Source organism: Myotis myotis, unplaced genomic scaffold, assembly GCF_014108235.1.
Source record: "Myotis myotis isolate mMyoMyo1 unplaced genomic scaffold, mMyoMyo1.p scaffold_m19_p_28, whole genome shotgun sequence".
Taxonomy (NCBI): domain Eukaryota; kingdom Metazoa; phylum Chordata; class Mammalia; order Chiroptera; family Vespertilionidae; genus Myotis; species Myotis myotis.
The window spans coordinates 3260878-3282396 of record NW_023416333.1 but is presented as its reverse complement, the minus strand read 5'-3'; the positions used below and the strand labels follow the sequence as shown (position 1 = coordinate 3282396).

The 21519-nt window shown below is 56.6% G+C and overlaps 2 protein-coding genes and 1 long non-coding RNA gene across 3 annotated transcripts; 1 reads left to right on the top strand and 2 right to left on the bottom strand.

The window, feature by feature from the left end:
- Positions 1–168: 168 nt before the first annotated feature.
- Positions 169–4457, bottom strand: KLK1 (kallikrein 1). Its single transcript, XM_036296156.1, has 5 exons — positions 4327–4457; positions 2507–2663; positions 1166–1452; positions 893–1029; positions 169–371 (listed from the first exon to the last, which is right to left on the bottom strand). Exons 1-5 carry the CDS (start codon positions 4370–4372, stop codon positions 216–218), a joined length of 783 nt encoding a protein of 260 aa, XP_036152049.1. The 5' UTR covers positions 4373–4457; the 3' UTR covers positions 169–215.
- A 2881-nt stretch (positions 4458–7338) lies between these two features.
- Positions 7339–15085, bottom strand: KLK15 (kallikrein related peptidase 15). The gene is made up of 6 exons (XM_036296163.1): positions 15046–15085; positions 13423–13493; positions 9126–9279; positions 8508–8791; positions 8273–8409; positions 7339–7662 (listed from the first exon to the last, which is right to left on the bottom strand). Exons 2-6 carry the CDS (start codon positions 13460–13462, stop codon positions 7510–7512), a joined length of 768 nt encoding a protein of 255 aa, XP_036152056.1. The 5' UTR covers positions 13463–13493; positions 15046–15085; the 3' UTR covers positions 7339–7509.
- A 2013-nt stretch (positions 15086–17098) lies between these two features.
- LOC118649271 lies at positions 17099–20261 on the top strand. Its single transcript, XR_004965586.1, has 3 exons — positions 17099–17920; positions 19443–19557; positions 19695–20261. It is a non-coding gene; the product is annotated as an uncharacterized LOC118649271 (long non-coding RNA).
- Positions 20262–21519: the final 1258 nt, after the last annotated feature.

The following is a 21519-nucleotide window of genomic DNA, read 5'->3' as shown; positions in this document are numbered from 1 at the left end:
CTTTCCCCTGTCCATTGCTGCATGCCTCCCGCCCCAACACAGGGAGGGCCGGAGACTCCGGCCCTGGCCCTGGAGATGGGGCGGGAGGGGGTGTGTGTGGGGGAAGGGGTGTCTGGGAGGCCAGATGACACCAGAACTCCATGCAAATTGGATGCATATTTGGTTTTAATTGGGGGGGAGGGACGGTGCGGGGGTCAGGGATAGGGCAGAGGCATTCAGGCATTGGCTGCCATGGTCTTCTTGATCCAACCCACGAGGGGCAGAATTCTGGTGAAGACCCCGGGCGTGTTGGGTCGGGCGCAGGGGGTTTGGCCCCAGGATGTGATTCCTTGAAGGACCCCGTTGCAGATCAGCGGGCCCCCGGAGTCACCCTACAGGAGGGGGAGAGAGTGAGGTCAGTGAGGCTGGGGGCTCTGCCTGCAGACCCGAGTCCAGCTGTGGGGAGGGACACACTTGTCTCCGGGGTCCACTCCCAGAAGGAGGTGGCAGGGTTCCAATAGGGGGACAGCGCGTGGAGTTCTAGCCAATGGGGGTGGGCACACAGGGCCCTGGAGGACAGTCCCTGCAGGGGGGAGGAGGAGGGGGCATCCATCCACAGGACCCTCCCACCTCAGGGCTCATCTCAGATGTCACCTCTCCCAGCTAGCTCTCTCTGCCCCGGGCGCGTTAGAGGGAGGAGGACGACGCATGGGCCACCTGATTGGGGGTGTGAGGAGGAAAGGGGCAGAGGAGGGAGCTGGAGCACTGGGGAGGGGGGCAGTATCTGGGCAGCCTTGGAGACAGATGCCTGGATAGCTCTCAGCCCCAGGCCAGAACCTGAGTCCCCTGCCCCTTGCCCCCCCCCCCCTGCCCCCCAGCATGCTGAGGCCCAGGGGGGAGCAGGTCAGCTCACCGCACAGGTGTCCTTGCCACCCTCCAGGTGTCCAACACACATCATGACGTCCGTCACCTTCTCGGGGTGGGCGTTGGCACACACCTTGTTGGGCAGGAGTGTGAGGTCCACGCACTGCAGCTCATCTGGGTACTGGACTGCGGGCCAGGGGGAAGCATGGCTGTGGCCGGCCCCTCCTGGCTCCTCGGCCCTCCTCCCTCAGACCCCGGAGTCCAGGTCCCCAGTCCCCCACCCCCTCCCGACCCCCGGTGCCTGGGTTCCAGGCTGACCTACATGGGTATGGGTTGGTGCTGCCCCAGCCAGAGGCGTAGCAGGTGCTCCCCAGCTTGGGGGCTTGGGTGGGCAGGGCCAGGGTCTTCACGGAGTCCGTGAGCTGCACGGGCTCGGCCAGGCGGAGCAGCATGAGGTCGTAGCTGTAGTCCTCCCCGGGGTGGGTGGTGTGGTTCTTCAGGAGGCTCAGGTTGAACTGAGGGTGCGGGAAGCTCTTACTGACCTGGACGTACTGCGCCCCGTCTTCCTCTTCAAACAGGTTGTGGCGACCCAGCCAGAGCTGGTAATTGCTGGGGGGAGACGGGGAACGCAGGGCATGAGGAGGGAGGAGGGGGAGAGAAGGGGGGGGGGAAGGGGCAGGGCAGCATGGGGCTGGGTCAAGAGAGAGAGAGAGAGAGAGAGAGAGAGAGAGAGAGAAGGAGGAAAAGGGAGAGAGCATGAAAGATTCCAAACTGGTGGAGACTATGATTCAAGGCTGATCCGGGGACAAGGGGAGTGAGGAAAAGGGCTTGAAGCAGATGCGGGGGAATGGGAGAGCGGGAGGGAGAACAGAGTAGGTGGGAGCAGAAAGGGGGCGGGATGAGGAAGAGCAGGAGAAGGTGAGAGACAGACAGAAGGAAGCAGCAGGAAAGAACAGAATGAGGGAGCAGAGGGAGAAGCAGAGAGAGAGAGAGGTGGGAGCCGAGGAGGCCAGGGAGTGACAGGGAGTGAGAGACCAGGGGGGGAGGGCAGGAGTTGGGGGAGCAGATGGGAGGAGGGGCCTGCGCCCAGGGCAGCAGCAGCTGGGCCTTCGGGGCTGGTTCCCCAGCAGGCGGGTGGCCTGGCCCTGAGCCCAAGGTCAGCGTCCTCCTTCCCTCCCCAGCACCTTCCCTTCTCATTCCTTCTCCTTCCCCCGTGGCCCTCAAGGCCCTCACGCAGCCCCACCGGAGACCAGCCCTTCCCCGTGGGGCTCCTGGAGGGCGGGGCTGGGCGGTGTGAGAAGCTCCCTCCCCCAAAATGTTGGGGGCGACCCTCCCTTTTTTTCTGGGAGTCCCCTTCAGTCCCATGCTGGGGGTGTGCGCACAGTAGTGATGGGGAGAGGGAGTGAGGCAGAAACTCAGAGAGAGAGAGAGAGAGAGAGAGAGAGAGGAGAGAGATCTAGGGGAGGGACAGAGGCAGACTGAGGCGGCTGTGGGAGGGCTTTCTGGTCAACCAGTTCCAGCCCTGTCTCTCTCCTTGTGACCCCAGACCACGACCTGTCCTTTCTGCGTCCCCTGAGGTCATCTGAAGGGTCAGTGCTGGCTGCCCAGTCCTGTGGTAGCACAGATACCCCCAACCCCGCCCCGATCCCTCCCCCTTACTCACTCGCTGATGCAGTGGGCAGCGGTGAGCACCCACTGGGGGTCCACCAGGACGCCCCCGCACTCGAAGCGGTTGTAATGGTACAGGGCCGCCTGCCAGGGCTGGGGTTTCTTGCACTCCCAGCCTCCGACGATCCGGGACTGGATGGGGGGCACGGCGCCTGCAGAGGGGGTGCTGAGTCAGGGCGGGTGGAGGTGGCCGCGGGGCCAGGGGACTGGACTGGGACATGGGGCCGGGCTATGGACACGCAGGGACGCAGGGGTAGAGGGCCCAGATCTGAGGACATCGGCAGGAGTGATGGGAAGGGCTCAGGAATCTGAAGGCTCTGAGACTTTGGGGGTGGAGGGGGAAGGGGGTGGTGGCTGGACCTGGGTGGGAGGATGTTTTGCTGAGAGCAGAGCTGACCCCATCAGGTACGGGGTGGGCTTTGTGGGGTGATGGGGGGGGTCTTGGCCTGTAGGACAAGAGGCTGTGGGTTCTGAGAGGGGAGACCAAGGTTAAAGGCCTCAAGAGAGAGGCTCAGAGGCTGGGTGAGAGGATTTGGAGGGTTAAGGGGTTTCCAGGCTGATGAAATGATTAGGGACCTTTTTTTTGGCGGGGGGAGGTTGGGTTTTCGGGGCTTCTGGAAAGGGTATGGATTTGGGGAATCAGGTCAAGAAGAAGCACCTGGGGAATGTGGGATGACTGGGGCTCCTGGTTGAGAGAATTCGGGGTTCCAGGCCAAAGAGTGGCCAACAGGGTCTGGCTGGGAGAGGGCTCCTGTAGGGTTTGGGGTCCTGTGACCAGGCCATGGCATTCCAAGGGGGGTGGGAGCCCCGGGACAGGGCTGGGGTCAAGACTGGGCTCGAAAGGCGGGAGAGCCGGTGATAGTCATTCTGGGATGGTGGGGAGTCTATGGAGCTGGGTCACAGTCGAGGGGGGCGGGCCGGAAAGAAAGGGGGGTCCCTTGGGAGTGATGTTAGGACAGGAATGGAGACAGAGGCATACCAGGGGCCAAGCAGCTGTGGGAATGCAGGGAGGACCCACGTGATGTTGGGTACTTTGGGGCGGGAGGGGCAGGACAGCTGGGCCGGGAAGGCATATGGGATCCTGGGGAGCGGGGGTTGTCCCAGAAAACCAGAGCTGTGCAGGGGGTGCAGGGGGAGAAGGCTCAGCTGGAGGAAGGATGCAGAGTCCACAGGGAAGGAGCAGGTGGTTGGGGGTGCGATGTTTCTCCTGGAGGACAAGGCCGGGGTGCTGGATGCGGGTCTCGGGGCAAAGCGTGAGGGAAGAAAGAGACGGTCACAGAACCCCCGTCGGAGGTGTCTCATGGCATTTGGGGGGTCCTGGGAGGGTTGGGGGACCGGATGCCAGGGACTGGAGGACCTGTGTGAGAGCTGACAGCTGGAGTGGTAGGATTGGGGGACTCGGGAGCCAGATCGTTGGGCCGTAGAGATCTGGAGGGGTGAGAGGGGGTGATCAGGGTCCTAGGGTCTGTTGGGATTGGGAGGGGTCCTCGGAAGAGTTGGAGTCCCCCAAAGAGCGAGCCTGAGGTGGCCCAGGATGCCCCCTTCATAGAGGGGCTGGGGCGGGATCTGAGGGGGGAAGAGTAGAAAGTTCTGGGGGTTCCTGGGAGTGAGGACTGTGGAAAAGGTAAGAAGGAGGAGAGGCTGGGAGAGAGAGGAAAGAGCCTGGGCCCTGGTGGGGGAAGGACTGTGGGCTGGAGGGGTGCAGGCTGGGGAGCTGGGTGGGGAGGGAAAGGACTTATATTATATTGGGAGGGAAGGAAGGCGGCGTGAGAGGCAGGGCCGGCTCCCCTCCCACATCTTCCCCCGCTGGCTTACCGGTACTGGCCAGGGACAGAGCAAGGCCCAGGCCCAGGAACCACATGGTGGCAGAGGTGTCGGGGGCAGGCAGGTGGTGAACCAGGAGGGCCACCCTGAGGAGCCTTTAAAAGCCCCTAGGGCCCCGCCCCTGCCCTGCTGGCACTCCGATCCTGGACACCTCCCCCCACCCGGCCTGTGAAGGGACGGGAGAACCAGCAGCTGCTGCTCTGAAGGGCCTGGAAGCGTGGGGGTGGGGGGTGGGGGGGTGGAGGGGGGCAGCCGGGGCAGGGCCCTGAGCTCCTGGGGTGTTGATCCTGGGGACAGAGCCAGTGAGGATGTCATTGGCAGTTAGACAAATCCGAGCAGAGCAAGGACGATGGGCCAGGTACAGCAGGTCACAGGGCGGAAAGCCCGGGTGCCTACCTCTCCCCCTCACCCCCCCTTCCCCGGTAAACTTTCCTCCCCTATCGCATCGCTCCCTGGTCCTGCTGTTTCGACCCCCACACCGAGGCCTCAGCCGTGTTTCAGCTCCGGGCCCAGCAAAGCAGCAGCACCAGAGAAGTGAGGCCATGGCTGCCCGTCAGGACCAGCTGCAATAACTAAGGACCCCTGACCCCGGGGCCAGCCAAGCAGTGGAGACCGGGACCCTGAAAGGGCACACCTGGGAAACGGACGCATGCGCTGCCGAAACCCTTCCCTGAGGCCTCCCCTGAGATTGCTCACCTGCAGGAGAGAAAGAAAAGCCCTTAAGACAGAGGGCCCAGCTCATGCTCGCCCTCTGGGGCGCACCCCTGCGCCTTTCCCTGCCTCCCCTCCCCCCTCCCCCCCAGGCAGGCATCTCCTAACCTCTAAGGGACCCCATGGAACTTGCAACCAGGGGAGCAGTGGGCAGCGGCACCTCGTCCTGGGCTCACCCCTGAGCCCGTCTACGAGGCCCCCTTCTGTCTGACTTCTTAGTGAGCCAGAGCGGCCCCACCTGGGTTGCTGCTTCTATGCTAAGCCCTTCCTTGTTTCACGAAGGGCATTTGCTGCGGCCAAGACATTCCTGCTTGCTTTGCTGCACTTCATCTCTCTCTTTCTCTCTTTTTTAAAAAAATATATTTTATTGATTTTTTTACAGAGAGGAAGGGAGAGGGACAGAGAGTTAGAAACATCGATGAGAGAGGAACATCAATCAGCTGCCCCCTACACACCCCCCACTGGGGATGTGCCCGAAGCCAAGGTACACGCCCTTGACCGGAATCGAACCTGGGACCCTTGAGTCCACAGGCCGACGCTCTATCCACTGAGCCAACCCGGTTAGGGCTGCACTTCGTCTCTTGACTGAAATCATTCCTTCAAGATGAGCACCGAGGTCTCGTCGTCTTGCAGGGAACAAGGGTAGGTGGGGGAGTGAGTGGGAACAGAAACAGGAGGTGGAGGAATCACAGGCTCCCCCTGAATACAAAGCTCCAAATTCCTGAACCCCAAGGAAGCCCCCGTGTCCCCTCAAATACCGACAGTGGGGCTCCAATTCCCTGCTCCCTGCACTGCTCGGAGCCGAGATGCCAACTTCTCGGCTTCTCGATGCCCCTGAAGTAGAAGCTTTGGCTTTCCGATCGCCTAGGTCCTCGAATCTATTGTTCCTCTCATAATAAAATCTTGGGGTGCCCATTTCAATTCTAGGCCCCTCCCCAGATCCAGAAATAGAAAGTTTCAGTGGTCCCCCTGCATATGTTCCCTGGAGTTTCAAAAACCATTGTTCCCCCAAGCAGTGTTGGGATCCCCTTCCCCTCCCCACCTCCTGGTTCCCCAGATCTCGATGCTCAAGGTCATGTCCTCAAGTCTCAGGAATCCATTGCCTTCCAAGGTCAAGAGCATCACCTCCTCCAATTGCAGTCTCTCCTCTCCCAATAGAATAGAGCAGTGGTTCCCAGCCTTCCTAATGCCGCGACCCTTTCATACAGTTCCTCATGTTGTGGGGACCCCCAACTTTATTGTTACAAATTGAACATAATGAAAGCAGAGTGATTCATCACAAAAACAATATGTAATTATCTCTGTGTTTTCCGATGGTCTTTGGCGACCCCTGTGAAAGGATCGTTCGACCCCCAAAGGGGTCTCGACCCACAGGTTGAGAGCCGCTGGAATAGAGAGTCCTCAGGGGCCAGATTTATGTACCTCAACATCCAGTGACCTTGAAAATCACTTTATTTTTATTTTCTTATCTCTGATGAGAATAAAAGACTAGATTCCTGCAGCCTCCATGGTACACCCTGTTCTCCTGGCTCTTTGTTTTTGCTTGTTTGTTTAAAATATATTTTATTGATTTTTTACAGAGAGGAAGGGAGAGTTAGAAACATCGATCAGCTGCCTCTTGCACACCCCTTACTGGGGATGTGCCCGCAACCAAGGTACATGCCCTTGACCGGAATCGAACCTGGGACCCTTTAGTCCGCAGGCCGACGCTCTATCCACTGAGCCACACCGGTTGGGGCTCTCCTGGCTCTTTGGTAAAATCGAGACAGCTCACCGGGTCCCAGTCTCTGCTTTAGGCCAGGACAGGAGAGTATTTGCCTTTTTGCCATGGCTACCAGGAAGCCGGGAACCAAACCTTGAAAAGAAAAATGTACTCATTCTTGACCATGTAGTCACGTGTGCGGAGATACAGCGCACTCCCCCCCCGTGCCAGGTCCTGTTTGAGTCCGTTCATATGAATTTCCTCCCTTAACCCTATGAGTGAAGCCATATGAGGGCCCTTGCTTCACAGCCGTGGAAACTGAGGTTGAGCCTCTTTCTCAGGGTCACACAGCCGATCGCATGCGTGGAGGGAACAGAGCCCCTGCTTTCAGGCCATTTCTCCTCACCTAGGGGTCAGGACAGTGGGTGGAAAGGAACCACGTACATCGGGTCTGGGTTCCCCGCCCGGTCTCTGGTTCCCATGTCCCCTCATCCCCAGAAGAAAGTCACAGAAACGTTTGCAGAGAAACTTGCACCCGTGCTGTTATCTTGGTGTTAAACAGGTGACTGTGAGCACCAACATTAGACCGGACAAGCCCTTGGCTAACACGGGGCCTTGGACAAATGGGGTTTTTTGGAGGGGGTGGGGGGGGCGGGTGGTGGCTGATTCTGTCCCAGGTCAGGATGAGCGGCCATGGGAGTGTGTGCTCAGTCAGAGACACGAGGGGTGGGGGTCGGGGTGGGTGGGTAGGTCCAAAACAGTCAGTTCCTCCTCATGGTGTCCCGGATCCAGTCCAAGTATTTGCACACTTTGGTGTAGACCCCAGGCTTGGTGGTGGTGTCGCAGGGGACGTCCCCCCAGGAGACAATGCCCTGCAGGATGCCCCCACAGACCAGGGGTCCCCCGGAGTCACCCTGCGGGGAGAAGGGGAAGCTGGAGTGAGAAGCTTCGGGTCTTGTGTTCCCAGCCTCCTCCGAACCACCATTCACAATCTCAATCCACATCCAACCCCACCCCATCTTAACCCAAGACAACCCAGGTGAACCCAACCAACCAGACCCCGACCCAACCCCACTCAGCCAACCCATGTCCAGCCCCACGCCCGCCCACCCCAACCCCGACACCGTTCCCATTCAAAACGGAAACAGATCCACACCCATGGCCCTGTCACTGGCATCCTAACTCCAGCCCATGCCACCCCAAACCCACCACCACATCCGCCACCCCAAACCCACCACCACATCCGCCACCCCAAACCCACCACCACATCCGCAACCCCAAACCCACCACCACATCCGCCACCCCAAACCCACCACCACATCCGCCACCCCAAACCCACCACGGTCTCTAACTCCAACCTCACCCGCATTCTAACTGCCCTTCCTTCTCCATCCCCGAACCCACCCCTAGTACCTTCTCTGGCCCCAAGCAAGCAAAATCCGACCCCCACTCCCGCCCCCCGCCCCTACTCCCAAACTCGGGTCCCTTCCTCTCCTCGGGGCGTGCCCCCCCCTTGGCTCTGACCTCACAGGAGTCGGTGCCTCCGCCTTCCACCCCTGCACACACCATGGTGCTCATCAGGTGCCCTGGGTAGTCCTTGCTACAGGACGAGTCGGAGATGATGCTGATGTTGGCACAGTGCAAGGTGTCTGGGAGATCCACTGGGAGGACAGCGAGCCTTGAGTGACTCCATCCATTTTTCGGGCCCGTGTTCTCTCCCGCCCAAGAGCCCTCCCCGGGGGACAGGGTCCCCACGCACCTGGTGACTTTTGGCTCCCCGTGGTCTCAGTCTCGTAGGCGGACACCAGGCCCCAGCCGGACACCACGCAGGGCTCGCCGGCTTGGGGGCAACGCGTGGGCAGTGACACGGGGCGCACTTGCGGGGAGAGGCGCGCGGGCCGGGCTAGGCGCACCAGCATGAGGTCGTCGCGGTGGGTGCGCGCCACGTAGCCGGGGTGCGGGATGATGCGGCTCACAGCCCGCAGCTGTTCGGTGCCGTCGTGCTTGCGCAGGTTGTGCTCGCCCAGGCGGACTCTCATGTGGCTGTGCAGGCGGCGGGCGAGCGATTACCCGCGGGGGCAGGGGAGGAGTAGACAGAAACATAAAAGAGCGGGCAACCTGGGGCGCCCCGACCCCTTTGGAATCTAGACATCCTATTGCCCTCCCCGCAAAGCCCCAAAGCCGATCGGTCCAGCCCCTGCCCTCCCCCCCCCACACACACCCCCTTCCCACCCCCAGGGACCAAAGCGCCCACAGGCATGCGCACGCCTGGAACTCAGTCCTCAGGCTCCAGCTGGCTCTTCTGCAGAGTCAAGGTTCTCAGACCCCTAGACCCTCCCCGCCAAGGTCCTCAGGACCCTGAGCCCCGCCTTCCTACCGGGTTTGGCAGTGAGCTGCAGACAGCACCCAGTATGGGGAGACGAGGGAAGCCCCGCAGTTAAAGCGGCTGCGATCGAAGAGGGCCACTTGCCAAGGCTGGGAGTGGGGCACGCACACCTCGCCCTTCATCACCTTGCCGCTGTTGTCCTGGGCTGCTGGGCGGGCGGGGGGTAGGGGTGGGGGGTGGGGGGGTGGGGTGTCAGAGTCTTTTTCTTTTTTTCTTTCTTTTTTAAAAATATATTTTATTGATTTTTTTACAGAGAGGAAGGGAGAGGGATAGAGAGTTAGAAACATTGATGAGAGAGAAACATCGACCAGCCGCCTCCTGCACACCTCCCACTGGGGATGTGCCCGAAACCCAGGTACATGCCCTTGACCGGAATCGAACCTGGGACCCTTCAGTCCGCAGGCTGACACTCTGTCCACTGAGCCAAATCGGTTAGGGCTTCTTTCTTTCTTAAAATATATTTTTTATTGATCTCAGAGAGGAAGAGAGAGAGAGGGAGAGAGAGAGAAACATCAAAGATGAGAGAGAATCATTGATGGGCTGCCTCCTGCATGTCCCACACTGAGGATGAAGCCTGCAACCTGGGCATGTGCCCCCTCCAGGAATTGAACCCTGGCCTCCTGGTTCATAGGTCGATGCTCACCCACTGAGCCAGGCTGGCCGGGCTGTGTCAGGGTTCTTTTCCTTGCACCCTGCCCTCACTATGTATTTTTCACCTGTTCTTGCCCCAAACATTGTCTTGATTTTTAGGCACCGCCCTCTCTCCAGCTTTTACAACTCCTGCTTATTTTCCCAACAACGGTGCCCCTGTCCCTGGCCCCCAGCCATTTGCCAAAGGGCTCTGGGAGGGAGGGGACAGGGAAGGGGCCAGAGGAGGAGAAGTGTTCCGTCATTGGGAGCAGAGACAAGGACAATGGGTATCGCGCAGGCAGATGGCCACTTGGAGCCAGCCGTTCAAGGTCACTGAGCTGTCACAGGCATCAACTGGATGTGGCCACTCAATACGGATGACACACAGTCTTGGCTCCGGAGCCTGGGCACCCCGGCCAAATGCAGTGTGTCATACGTACAAGGACACAGGCAAGACCACACAAGGTCATGGGCAAGGGGGCGGGCGCCACGGGTCTTCCACACGCGGGAACTGATATGGGCAGTGCTTGAAGCTGAAACTCACTTGCACCTACATGAGTTGCAGCTTCAGGAATCACAGCATAGCCGAAACCGGTTTGGCTCAGTGGATAGAGCGTCGGCCTGCGGACTGAAGGGTCCCAGGTTCGATTCCCGTCAAGGGCATGTACCTTGGTTGCGGGCACATCCCCAGTGGGAGATGTGCAGGAGGCAGCTGATCGATGTTTCTCTCTCATCGATGTTTCTAACTCTCTATCTCTCTCCCTTCCTCTCTGTAAAAAATCAATAAAATATATTAAAAAAAAAAAAAGGAATCACAGCATAGACCTTACAGGGCCCCGCGGTTTAGCTCAGTGGATAGAGCATCGGTTGTCAGACTAAAGGTGTCTGGGTTTCATTCTGGTCAAGGGCACGTACCTCGGTTGCAGACTCGAAAAGTCAATGGAGCCCTGGCTGGTTTGGCTCAGTGGATAGAGCGTTGGACTGTGGACTGAAGGGTCCCGGGTTCGGTTCTGGCCAAGGGCAGGGGCCTGGATTGTGGGCTTGATCCCCAGTGGGGGGGCGGGGGAGCCATGTGGGAGGCGGCTGATTGGTGATTCTCTCTCATCATGGATGTTTCTATCTGTCTCTCCCTCTCCCTTCCTCTCTGAAATCAATAAAAATGTATTTTAAAAAAATCAATGGAAAAATGTCCTTGGGTGAGGATTAACAACCACAACAAAATAATAATAAATAAATCTTAAAAAAATATTCACAGCACAGGGGTTCATATGTGTGTAGGAATGTAGACAGTTAAGATATGGGCGTGTGTGCCAGCATGCACACACACACTCACACACACACACACACACACACACACACACTCTCACAGACAAGCTTGCAAACAGAAGACACAGCGTGGGTCCGCACACATCAGGTCACAGGTGCTCACACTTGCACATGGGGGTGTGGACAGATAAGGTGGGGTCTTTAATAAAGGTACATGTGGAGCCCTAACCGGTTTGGCTCAGTGGATAGAGCGTTGGCCTGCGGACTCAAGGGTCCCAGGTTCGATTCTGGTCAAGGGCATGTACCTGGGTTTCGGGCACTTCCCAGTGGGAGATGTGCAGGAGGCAGCTGATCGATGTTTCTCTCTCATCGATGTTTCTAACTCTCTATCTCTCTCCCTTTCTCTCTGTAAAAAAAAATAAAAAAAAAATCAATAAAATATATATTTTTAAAAAATCAAAAAAAAATATATATATTTTAAAAGGTACATGTGGAGAGACACTGACCCCCCAGAACTTGTGCACAGGCATGGCTCTGTAGTATGGTGGTTAAATTTGGAGGGATAGAGTTATACCCCCTCAACCCCTGCCCCGCCTCCAAACATGTTATCTGTGAGTCTCTGAGCAAATTATTTGACCTCTCTGTGTCTCTGTCTCCTCATCGGTAAGATGGGATTGTGGTAAGGATGGGAGAGGTGTGTGTGTGCGATGCCTGACATACGGTGACAGCTTAATAAGTGTTAGTTATTTTAAACAAAGGACTCATGGATTTATTGATGCAGAGAGAACGTGTGGATGTCCAGGCTGTGGACAGAAATTTAAGCCAAAGTCAGTCAGATGTATGACCAGGCCCAGATCAAGATAGTCCAGGTCAAAACTGTGACTCAGGCCCAAGCCACTCTGTGGGGACTCAAAGGGCCATATCTGGATGCAGGGTCTGGCCCTCCAAGGTCAAGGACATATGTTTCGCTGGAGACATATTTATCCATCTCTAGATCAGCCTCCAAGCCAGTTGCTTGGTGTTCAAGTTGAACCTGAACCAAGAAAAAGTCCTGGATGTACAAGAAGGAGCCGTGGGGGGGCTGGGGGCTGGGGTTGGGGGCTGGGGGCTGGGGGAGAGCGTCACTCATCACATATGTGGGTACCTGGCTCACACATATATGAGCAGGACCTGCACTCCCCCTCCCTCCAACAGCACCACACACAAGGACACCCACGGGGATGTTTCAAGGTCATAGGACCGTGACTCCCTACACTGGGCGACATGCATATGTCCCCTCAAGGTCACAGCCAGGCACACAATGCCACCCACCCTGGGGCAGGATTTCACCGCCAAGATCAAATGCCCATGCTCTTGGCCCTCTAGGGTTGGGAGCTGGGCCAAGAGCCCTGGCAAAGGCAGGGAGAACTGGGATGAGGTGGACAAGGGACTTAACAAGGGAAGGGTGGCTCGTCCTTCGGAGAAGGGCAGAGGGTGCTGGCTGAACAGCTGGGCACCGAGGCCGCACCTGGCCAGTCCCAGCCGGAGGAGGGTGGGGGGTGGGGGGCAGCAGGGCGCAGCAGGCAGGCTGGGAGGCGGGGAGGAGAGAGCACGGACAGAGCCCAAGGGGATGCTGGCAGCGGATGGGGGAAGGGGAAGGAGGGGAGGTTGGAGGCTCCCCCTGGGGCGGAGAGGGTCATGTGTGTGAGGGAGTTCATGAAAGTCCCCCCTCGACTCCCCCAGGGTAGAGGCATCAGGTTACAGTTAACTTCTTCACGGGTGGTAGGTGAGTGTGGGCAGGAGTGCTCCTGCCACCTGGGGTCACCTTGACCTGGTGGCCTCCCCTCTCTGAGTCACAGGCCCCTCTTCTGCCAAAGGAGGCCCGTGGCCCACCCCACGGGGATGCTGCTTGGATCAGGTGACCCTCCCTAGCGCCGAGCTCGGCGCCTGGCAGGTACTGAGCGCTCAGCAAGGCCAGCGCATTCTTACAGGGCCTTCCTGGTGCCTCCCACATCTGTTGCTCTCTCCAGGGGCCAGTGGGGGAACCTGACCAGAAAGGGGCAGGGTCAAGAGAGGAGCAGCCCCCAGAACTGAAACCCGGGTCTGTGCCACCCCAGGGTGGCTGTGTCTGTTGTCATGGGCCTCACGTGGCATGGGGACTGCACAGCGGTCCCCCCCCCCCCCCCCCCCCCCCCCCGTGCGCCTGACAGCTGTTATGATGGAGTGAGGACTCAAAAGATATCGGCAGGTGGCCGAGGTGGGGCAGGGGTGAGGGAGGAAGCCAATCGTCAGTTGGTTTCTGGGAAAAGGAGGGGCTGGCAGATTGCAGGACCTGGATATGCTCAGGATGGGGGAGTGTAGGGAGCACCCCACTCCCACAGACGGGTCCCCACCTGGCCCGGGCCCCCCTCACCTGCAGAAATCAGCAGGAAGGAAAAGACGAGAAGCCACATCGTAGAGGAGGGACTGGGGCTCTGCTGATGTCTGGGGGAGAGGAGAGAGTGAACGGGGTGAGGCTGGCTCCTCCTGCCCCCATCGGGACCCCTCGGGACACAAACGTATCCTCAGGACACAGACATATCCTGCCTGCTGCTTCAGACACTTCTTCTCACCGTCCTCGTTCCCCAGCCCCAGCCGCAGCCTGCTCTTCCTCCCGGGAATCCCGTCTGCGATGGGTCTGCCATTCCTCCAGGCACTGGAGTAGACTCCCAGGTGCCCGCACGGCCTGGCAGAGCCCAGCACCGTTCTACCTGCCCCCAGACCAGTGATGGCGAGCCTATGACACGCGTGTCAGAGGGGACACGCGAACTCATTTCTTTGGTTGATTTTTCTTTGTTAAATGGCATTTAAATATATAAAATAAATATCAAAAATATAAGTCTTTTTTTACTATGGTTGCAAAGATCAAAAACATTTCTATATGTGACACGGCACCAGAGTTAAGTTAGGGTTTTTCAAAATGCTGACACGCCGAGCTCAGAAGGTTCGACCTCACTCCATCTCCAAGGTCCTGGCTCAGGAAACATTCTCTCCCCAGACCCTATGCCAGGTTCCTATCCCGCCTCTTGGGTCTTCCGCACCCTCCCTGAGTCGGTTCTTCCACTCAAGTTCCCACAGGGTCTTTCTACACCTGGAGTTGATCACGTCCGATTGGTGCTCACAGCTCGAATGAATCTCACTGCCCCCAGGGGAAAGTCCCAGCCCCCCCGGCCTCACTTTCGAGGACCGGATGGCTTCTCCCCTTCTGGCCTTGCTGGCTGGGTCTCCCATGACATAACCTTCTAGACACAGTGGATTCTTCCGCTTTCCCTCCTGCAATTTCATGCCTCCACGCCTCTGCTTGGGCTGTTCCTCCTTCCGGCTATGCCGTTCCCTTCAAGGTCCGCTGCCTCCTGGAGGCCTTTTCTGAGCTCTCCCAGGCCATGGTGTCTGCCTCCCCCGCCAGACAGAACTCCCTGGGGCTGGGGGGGTCCCCAGCACTGCCCGGCAGCCTCCCCAACTCCTCCTCCAAACTTATATTTCTCCCTGAGGCTCCGCCCCCACGTCTGGGAGGCCTTGATTCCTAACAGGTATCTCTCCTGGGTCCCACGGTGTCTGTTCTGCCTCCGTCACAGCACAGATCCCCAGGGGTGCTCAGGTTGGGTTCTCTCCGTGTCCCCTGCCCTGCCCAGCCTGGGGCCTGGCACGGGACGCACCTCAGGGAGTTGGGCTGCGCTGGCTTGAACCCGTGACAACTCCTGACCCTGTTCTTGGCTTTGGTACAAGTGATTTCAGGGACATCCTCCAGAGTCACTCCAGCCCCCTCCCTGCATCCCCATCTCTATCCCCCCCCCTCCCCCACCCCCCCACACACACAGCTCCTTCTTGTTTCTCTCCAGGACATTTTCTTGGTTCAAGTTCAGCGTAGACCACCAGCAAAGGGCACATGGGCCTACCCGGGTGACCTGGACTCTCGGCTTCCACAGGGTGGTGTACGTGTCTCTCTAAGGGCAGACCGTCCCCCCCATCTCCCCTACTCCTGTCCCAACCATCTTACCCCCTTCAGATTCTCCAGCAGCATCTGGGGCAGCTTGGATGCCAGGAGAAGGGGAGAGGGCACTGGAATGCTTGAATTTATAAGCTAGCCGCCCCACCCGGGCCTGGGGAGGTTGGGTAGGGTGGGGTGGGAGGCGGCTTTACAAGCTGGACGCCTAGGTGGCTGGTGGGGTGGGAGATGAGGCCTCGTAAACATTTATTGGGCTGAAACTTTTGTCTGAGTCGACAATGAGGAATTTCCCCTCCGGGGGGCCGTTCCTCAAGGCGGGGAGGGCGGGGGAGAGGCAGGATGGCCAGAGTTGAAAACTGGGGGTCGCAATACAGAGCCTGGATTCTGGAGCCCGTGACCTGGAAGTGGGGTCTGGGGCGTAGAAACTGGGTTCTAGAGCCACGCTTCCTGTGCCTGGAGTAGGGTTCTGGATCTTGAATTCTGGACTTGGGTCTAGAGTCCCAACTCTGGGTCTCTGATTCTGAATTCTGGACCCCCCGATTCTGGACTCTGGGTCTTTGCTTTTTCTGATGTCGGGTTCCGTATCTAGTATCTCCAATGCTGGACCTTGGGTTTTGGATCCAGACACCCGATTCTAGATCTTGAAGTCTAGACATCTCAATTCTGGGTTCGGAATCTTGGATTCTGGACCTCTGGTCCTGGATTCTGGATCCAGATCTCTGGTTGTGGATCTCTGATTCTGGCTCTCCAGTTCTGGATTCTGGATTTGGGGGTCTAGAGCTGGGGATTCATGGCCTGAATTCTAGAGTGTGACTTTTGTCGGAGTCTCCATTCTGGAATTTGGGTCTGATCTTTGAGCGACATCTCAGAGTTGGATTCTAGATCCTGGGCCTTTGAACCCAGCATCCAATCTGTGAGTTTGGAATCTAGTATTTGCAACCTAAGACTTGAGGTCAGAAATCGTCACACAGCTGGAACCTGGAGTATGAATGGTAGATTTTGAATGTTGGAGCCTGGATTCTAGAGCAGGGGTGGGCAAACTTTTTGACTCGAGGGCCACACTGGGTTCTTAAACTGGATCGGAGGGCCGGAACAAAAGCATGGATGGAGTGTTTGTGTGAACGAATATAAATTCAAAGTAAACATCATTACATAAAAGGGTACGGTCTTTTTTTTTTTTAGTTTTATTCATTTCAAACGGGCCGGATCCGGTCCGCGGGCCATAGTTTGCCCACGGCTGTTCTAGAGTCTAGGTCTTCTAGATTCTGAGATTTCCTGGGCTGACTTTGGAGCATGGTCTGGAGTTTCAAATCTGCATGGTATATTTAAGAGGCCGAAAAAAAAAGAATCCGGACATGGACCTGGTTGCCATGATTACTAGACTCCTAGAATCTTGACTCTGGAGTATAAATTTAGTGCCTGGAGCCTTTACTCTGGATTCTACAGTCTTGATTCTGGTTTTGAGGCTTGAAGTCTGGATTCTGCTTTCTGGAGGCTTGGTGATCATCACTAAGATGACCCAAAGCTCTGGGAATTTGAAGCTGTCTTACAACGCCTCAGAACGCGAGAGGGCCCTGGGCAATTGCTGAGTCTCTCCTGGCTGGTTTGACTAAGGAGGAGGCAGACAGAGCCGGAGGACTGGCCTCAGATCACGCGCTGAAATGATAAGCATGGCCCCTCCCCAAGTCTGGAAAGCCAGCCCCTTTATGGGAAGGGGAGCCAATATGGGGGCTGGGTGTGTAGAAGACCAGTGGCCAATGTTGATTTCCCCACAGATAATATGGGAGAAGGGTGGCATCTAACCCCCCATAAGCAGAGTCCGAGGGCGGGCTCACCGGGTGGGCAACCTGCCCTGCTCCCAGCACGGTGACATCTGCGTCCCCCTCCCTCCCATCCTGGCAAGTCAGACCTGGGTGATGGGTGCCTTCCTGGGCATCTCCCCACACGTCCTTCACCTTAACCACAGCCCGAGTCCCGCCCTGTACCCTGCTCCTCCTCCTCCTCCTCCTCCTCCCTGGAGTCTTTCATCAACTCTCGTGGTTCAACCACCAACCACGTAGATCTCCTCCATTTGACCCTGAGCTCCTGCCTAGGGCGGCCACCTGGTCCTGGGAGGCCCCTCTCACTCCGTGTGTCCTGACTCATCTCTCTCTCTTTTTCCCCAAACTGGCCTCCTCCCATGTTTCCCATCTGAGGGACAGCCCCACCGTCCACCTCGCCATGTGGCGACCTCTGCTCCTGTCCCTTACAGCCCCAAGGTCCCCGGTCTGGCTCCTTCCTGTCCCTGCCTCTCTCTGCCTCGTTCTCTCCTCTCTGTGCCCTGGGCCTGGCTGCAGCTCAGGTGTCCTCCTCTGCCCCTGGCCCCTCACCCCAGCCTCCTCCCCGACCTCCCACCGGCCAGTTCATTCCCTCCGTCCATCACCAGGTGGCCTCCGAGGGCTGTCTATGCTCAGACCCGCCCTGCCCCTCCCTGCTCACAGCCCCTCCAGCTCCTCGCTGCCCTTGGACAGGTCCCCACCGTCAGCCTGCGCTGGAGGTCCTTTGAGATCCGCCTGCCAGGACAAGTCTTATCGTAAAACCCGCCCCCCCCCCCCCCCCAGGGAGAGAGTTCCTGCAGGGGGACTGGGGGCCCCAGACTCCGGGGTCAGCGGGAGGAGCCGTGAGGAACCTCTCCTGCCCGGTTTCCAGGCGGGTCTGGTATCCGACTGCCTCTGGTGCGTGGACCTGGGACTCCTGCCCAACGTCGTGTGTGTCGGAACCGAGTGATTAAAGAGCAAAGACGGCATGCTCTTTGCTGGCGGGGTCCTGAGGGGCCTGGGAGCCCGGGCAGTGCTGGGCAGAAGCAGGACAGGGTCTGGCTGGTCTGCTCACCGGCTCCCTCTGGCGTCCGTGCGGCAGACTGCAGAGGCGAGGTTACAGTAACCAGGTTGGTGGCAGAGGGCAGGGAAAAGGGGGTCTCCTTCTCATTCCTTTAGAGCAGCGGTTCTCAACCTTCCCAATGCCGCGACCCTTTCATACAGCTCCTCATGTGGTGGGGACCCCCAGCCATAAAATTGTGTTCGTTGCTACTTCATCACTGTCATGTTGCTACTGTTACGAATCGTCATGTAAATATCTGATATGCAGGGTGTCTTTTCATTGTGACAAATGGAACATAATGAAAGCATAGTGATTCATCACGAAAACCATATGTAATTATATATGTGTTTTCCGATGGCCTTAGGCGACCCCTGTGAAAGGGTCGTTTGACCCCCAAAGGGGTCGCGACCCACAGGTTGAGAACCGCTGCTTTAAATAAGCCGGCAGGACTTGCTGACGGAGCACAGGCGGGCGTGAGAAGCAGCGAGGAGTCAAGGGTGATCCTGTTTTGACCTGAGTAGCTGTGCAGCTATACTCTACCCAGCCCTACCCCACCCACGCACAGGGGTGCCCCCGCTCCATCCCCACCAAGGCCACTTGAGCCCAGGGTGTTCACTGACCTGCTCCTCTTCCACCCCCGGGGTCCCCAGTCCTCCAGACACTTAGCTTCCCTCTACTCTCCCTCATCAACCCTTCCCACACCTGGTGCCTCCTGTGCCCTGACTCCCACTGGGGTCCCCTCCATCCCCTGCTCCAGCCCCAGGTTAAGCTTTGCTCCTAGCAAACTCTCATGGTAGCCTCCCTCTTCTTCCTCTCCTCCACCTCCACCTCCACCTCCTTCTTCTTCACATTTAATCACCTTTATTCATTTATTTGTTGTTGTCAATCCTCACCCGAGGATATTTTCCCATTGATTTTCAGAGAGAGTGGAAGAGAGAGGGAAAGACGAGAGAGAAACTTTGATGTGAGAGAAACACATTGATTGGTTGCCTCCTGCAGGAGCCCTGGCCAGGGCCCGGGCCCGGGGAGCAGCCTGCAACCGAGGTACATGCACTCGACTGGAATCAAACCCGGGACCCTTTGGTCCGCAGACCAATACTCTATCCACTGAGCCAAACTGGCTGGGGCTGCATTCAGTATTAAAGCTTCTTTGCTGGAATTTGTCATGAGGAGCCTCCAGATTGAACTTCAAACAGCCCCTTGAGCCCCAGCCGATGTGGCTCAGTTGGTTAGAGTGTCGTCCTGTGCACCATAGGGCCCCAGGTTTGATTTCCCCATCAGAGCACATACCCAGGTTGCATGCTGAAGGCAACTGGTCAATGTTTTTTTTCATCTCTCTCTCTCTAAAAATTAATGAAAAACATATTCTTGGGTGAGGATTAAAACAAAAAACCCACAATAAAGAGTGAAAAAATAACAAGAGTGTATCCTCGGTGAGGATTAAAAAAAAACAGAAGTAAACTCTCTTATTAAAAACGTTATATTGACTCCCTGTGGCAATGGCCCTCATTTGGCTATCCTGGCTTAAATAACAGATTCTACCGAAATTAAAACAGAAATTTCACTTACGTCTTTCTCATTCTTTTAAGGTGGCTACTGGGAAATGTAAAATGACATAGGCGGCTCCCACTGTATTTTGATTGGACAGCGTGGCTTTGGAGGAATTAGGAATCAAAGATGAACAAAACAGAAGACGCTTACGGGGTATTGAGTGGTCTTAAGGGGAGACGGCCGGAAGCATGTTGTAAACGGGTGGTGGCAGGGGGCCGGTGGGAGTTCTTTCTTTTTCCTGCTGACGTGGTGCCAGGAATGTCTCTCATCTGTAACCTTGCTCTCAATAGCAGGCCTTCGTCCGGGCTGCTGTGCCATAGCCCGCAGCCACGGGATAGACCTACAGGCCTGACCTGGAAGACTTTGACGACACCGGAGTAGAAGTTAGGATCTTCATGTGTCCCTGCTTGGACCTCATCTCACAGCCTCTCCCCGTCTCTCGCACCTGCCCCACCTGCCCAGTGCTGCTGCTTAAGACTTGTGAAGCGCAGTCCACCTCAGGACATTTGCACTGGCTGTTTCTCCTACCCAGAATGCTCTTTGCCTAGCCGGTGTGGCTCAGTCGGTTGGAGCGTTCGTTGGCCAGGGCACCGGAAGGTCATGGGTTTGATTCCTGGTCAGGACACATGCCTGGATTGCGGGTGTATGGGAGGCAACCAATCGAGTTTCTCTCTCACATGGATGTTTCTGTCTCTCTTCTTCCCTCCCTCTCAAAAAATAAAAATAAAATAAAATGTGTCATCTCCAGGGATCACTTCGTAAATTATGTAATCATCTAACACTATGCTGTACACCTGAAAGAAATGTATTACAAATACTATTGAATGGCAATTGTAATTGAAAAAAATAAAAATAAAAAAGGATAAATGAAATAAAGTGTCCCCCCCCCCCCCTCAGAGTAGCTTTCCCTGGCTCCCTCCTCCCCATTTACGTACGGTGGCTTTCTTTACCCTTATTATCAGTATATGCACTCTGATTATATGTACCCTTATATATTTATTACATAGGTAAGCTATATAACCTCACATATACTCTCCTCAGTGTAAAATTTACCAGTATAAACATCTGTATTCATTTCCTATTGCTGCTTTGTGAAATGACCACAAATTTACTAGCTTAAAACAACATATAGCTATTCTCTTCTGGAAGTCAAAGTCAAAAGTTAGTCTCAAAAACAAACAAAAAAACACACATAAAGTTAGTCTCACTGGGCCGAGGCAGTGTGGCTCAGTGGTTGAGTGTCAATCCATGAACCAAGAGGTCACGGGTTTGATTCCCCGTCAGGGCACAAGCCTGGGTTGCAGGCTCAGTCCTCGGTGCGGCCTCCGGAGGGGAGGTGTACAGGAAGTAACAGAGATCGATGCTGATGTTTCTCTCTCATTGATGTTTCTCTCTCTCTCTCCCTCTCCCTCTCTCTCTACAAAAAATAAATAAATAAATATATTAGAAGAAAATCAATAAAATAGATTTTGGTTACCTGATGGAGCAGGTCCCAACACCTTGCTATTAAAAAAAAGTTAGCCTCAGGGGGCTCAGTCCATCCGGGAAGCTCTCAGGGAGAACCCATTCCTTGCCGTCTTGGCCGGAGGGTGGTCCCTTCCTCCAGCATCACAGCCAGCAGTGGCATCGCCCCACCCTCTGCTCCCACGGTCCTATGGCCCCGTCTAACTCGGATGCTCTTGCCTCTCTCTTCCAAGGACCCTCGTGGTTTTATGGGGCCACTGAGATAATCCAGAAGCCACATCCCGCGTGGCTTAGGGTTCGGGATCTGGAGAAGGGCTGTGGGCAAATGACGAGACAGGACGAGAAATAATAATTTAGAAATTGGGGGCCAGGCGGAGAGTCCAACGCAGGGGAAAGGACTTCACTGGCGCCCAGGCCTTGCCAACCTTTTATTTGGTTTTGGATACACATATTGCCCTTAGTCAGGCAGGCAATTCCGGTAACAGACAGACTATCTTAAAGGTCAGTAAATATTAGTGAAGATTTACTTTGAGACTATTCGGTCAGGAAATTGATTGAGCCACCATTGTCTCGACTAAACAATTGGTGCATAGCTTTGGCCCTTGCCAGAGCTCAAGGTTCACCAGCATTCCGGGCTCCTCATTTACGCTT

Excerpts from the sequence above, each read along its gene's own strand:
- KLK15 (XM_036296163.1), bottom strand. The coding sequence starts at position 13,462 with ATGTGGCTTCTCGTCTTTTCCTTCCTGCTGATTTCTGCAG. Across the intron at positions 8,410-8,507 it reads GGGGAGCCAAAAGTCACCAG|TGGATCTCCCAGACACCTTG; the intron begins GTGCGTGGGGAC and ends CTGTCCTCCCAG. Across the intron at positions 7,663-8,272 it reads GAGGCACCGACTCCTGTGAG|GGTGACTCCGGGGGACCCCT; the intron begins GTCAGAGCCAAG and ends TTCTCCCCGCAG.
- KLK1 (XM_036296156.1), bottom strand. The coding sequence starts at position 4,372 with ATGTGGTTCCTGGGCCTGGGCCTTGCTCTGTCCCTGGCCAGTACCG. Across the intron at positions 1,453-2,506 it reads GCTGCCCACTGCATCAGCGA|CAATTACCAGCTCTGGCTGG; the intron begins GTGAGTAAGGGG and ends GTCTCCCCCCAG. Across the intron at positions 1,030-1,165 it reads CAGCACCAACCCATACCCAT|TCCAGTACCCAGATGAGCTG; the intron begins GTAGGTCAGCCT and ends CCTGGCCCGCAG.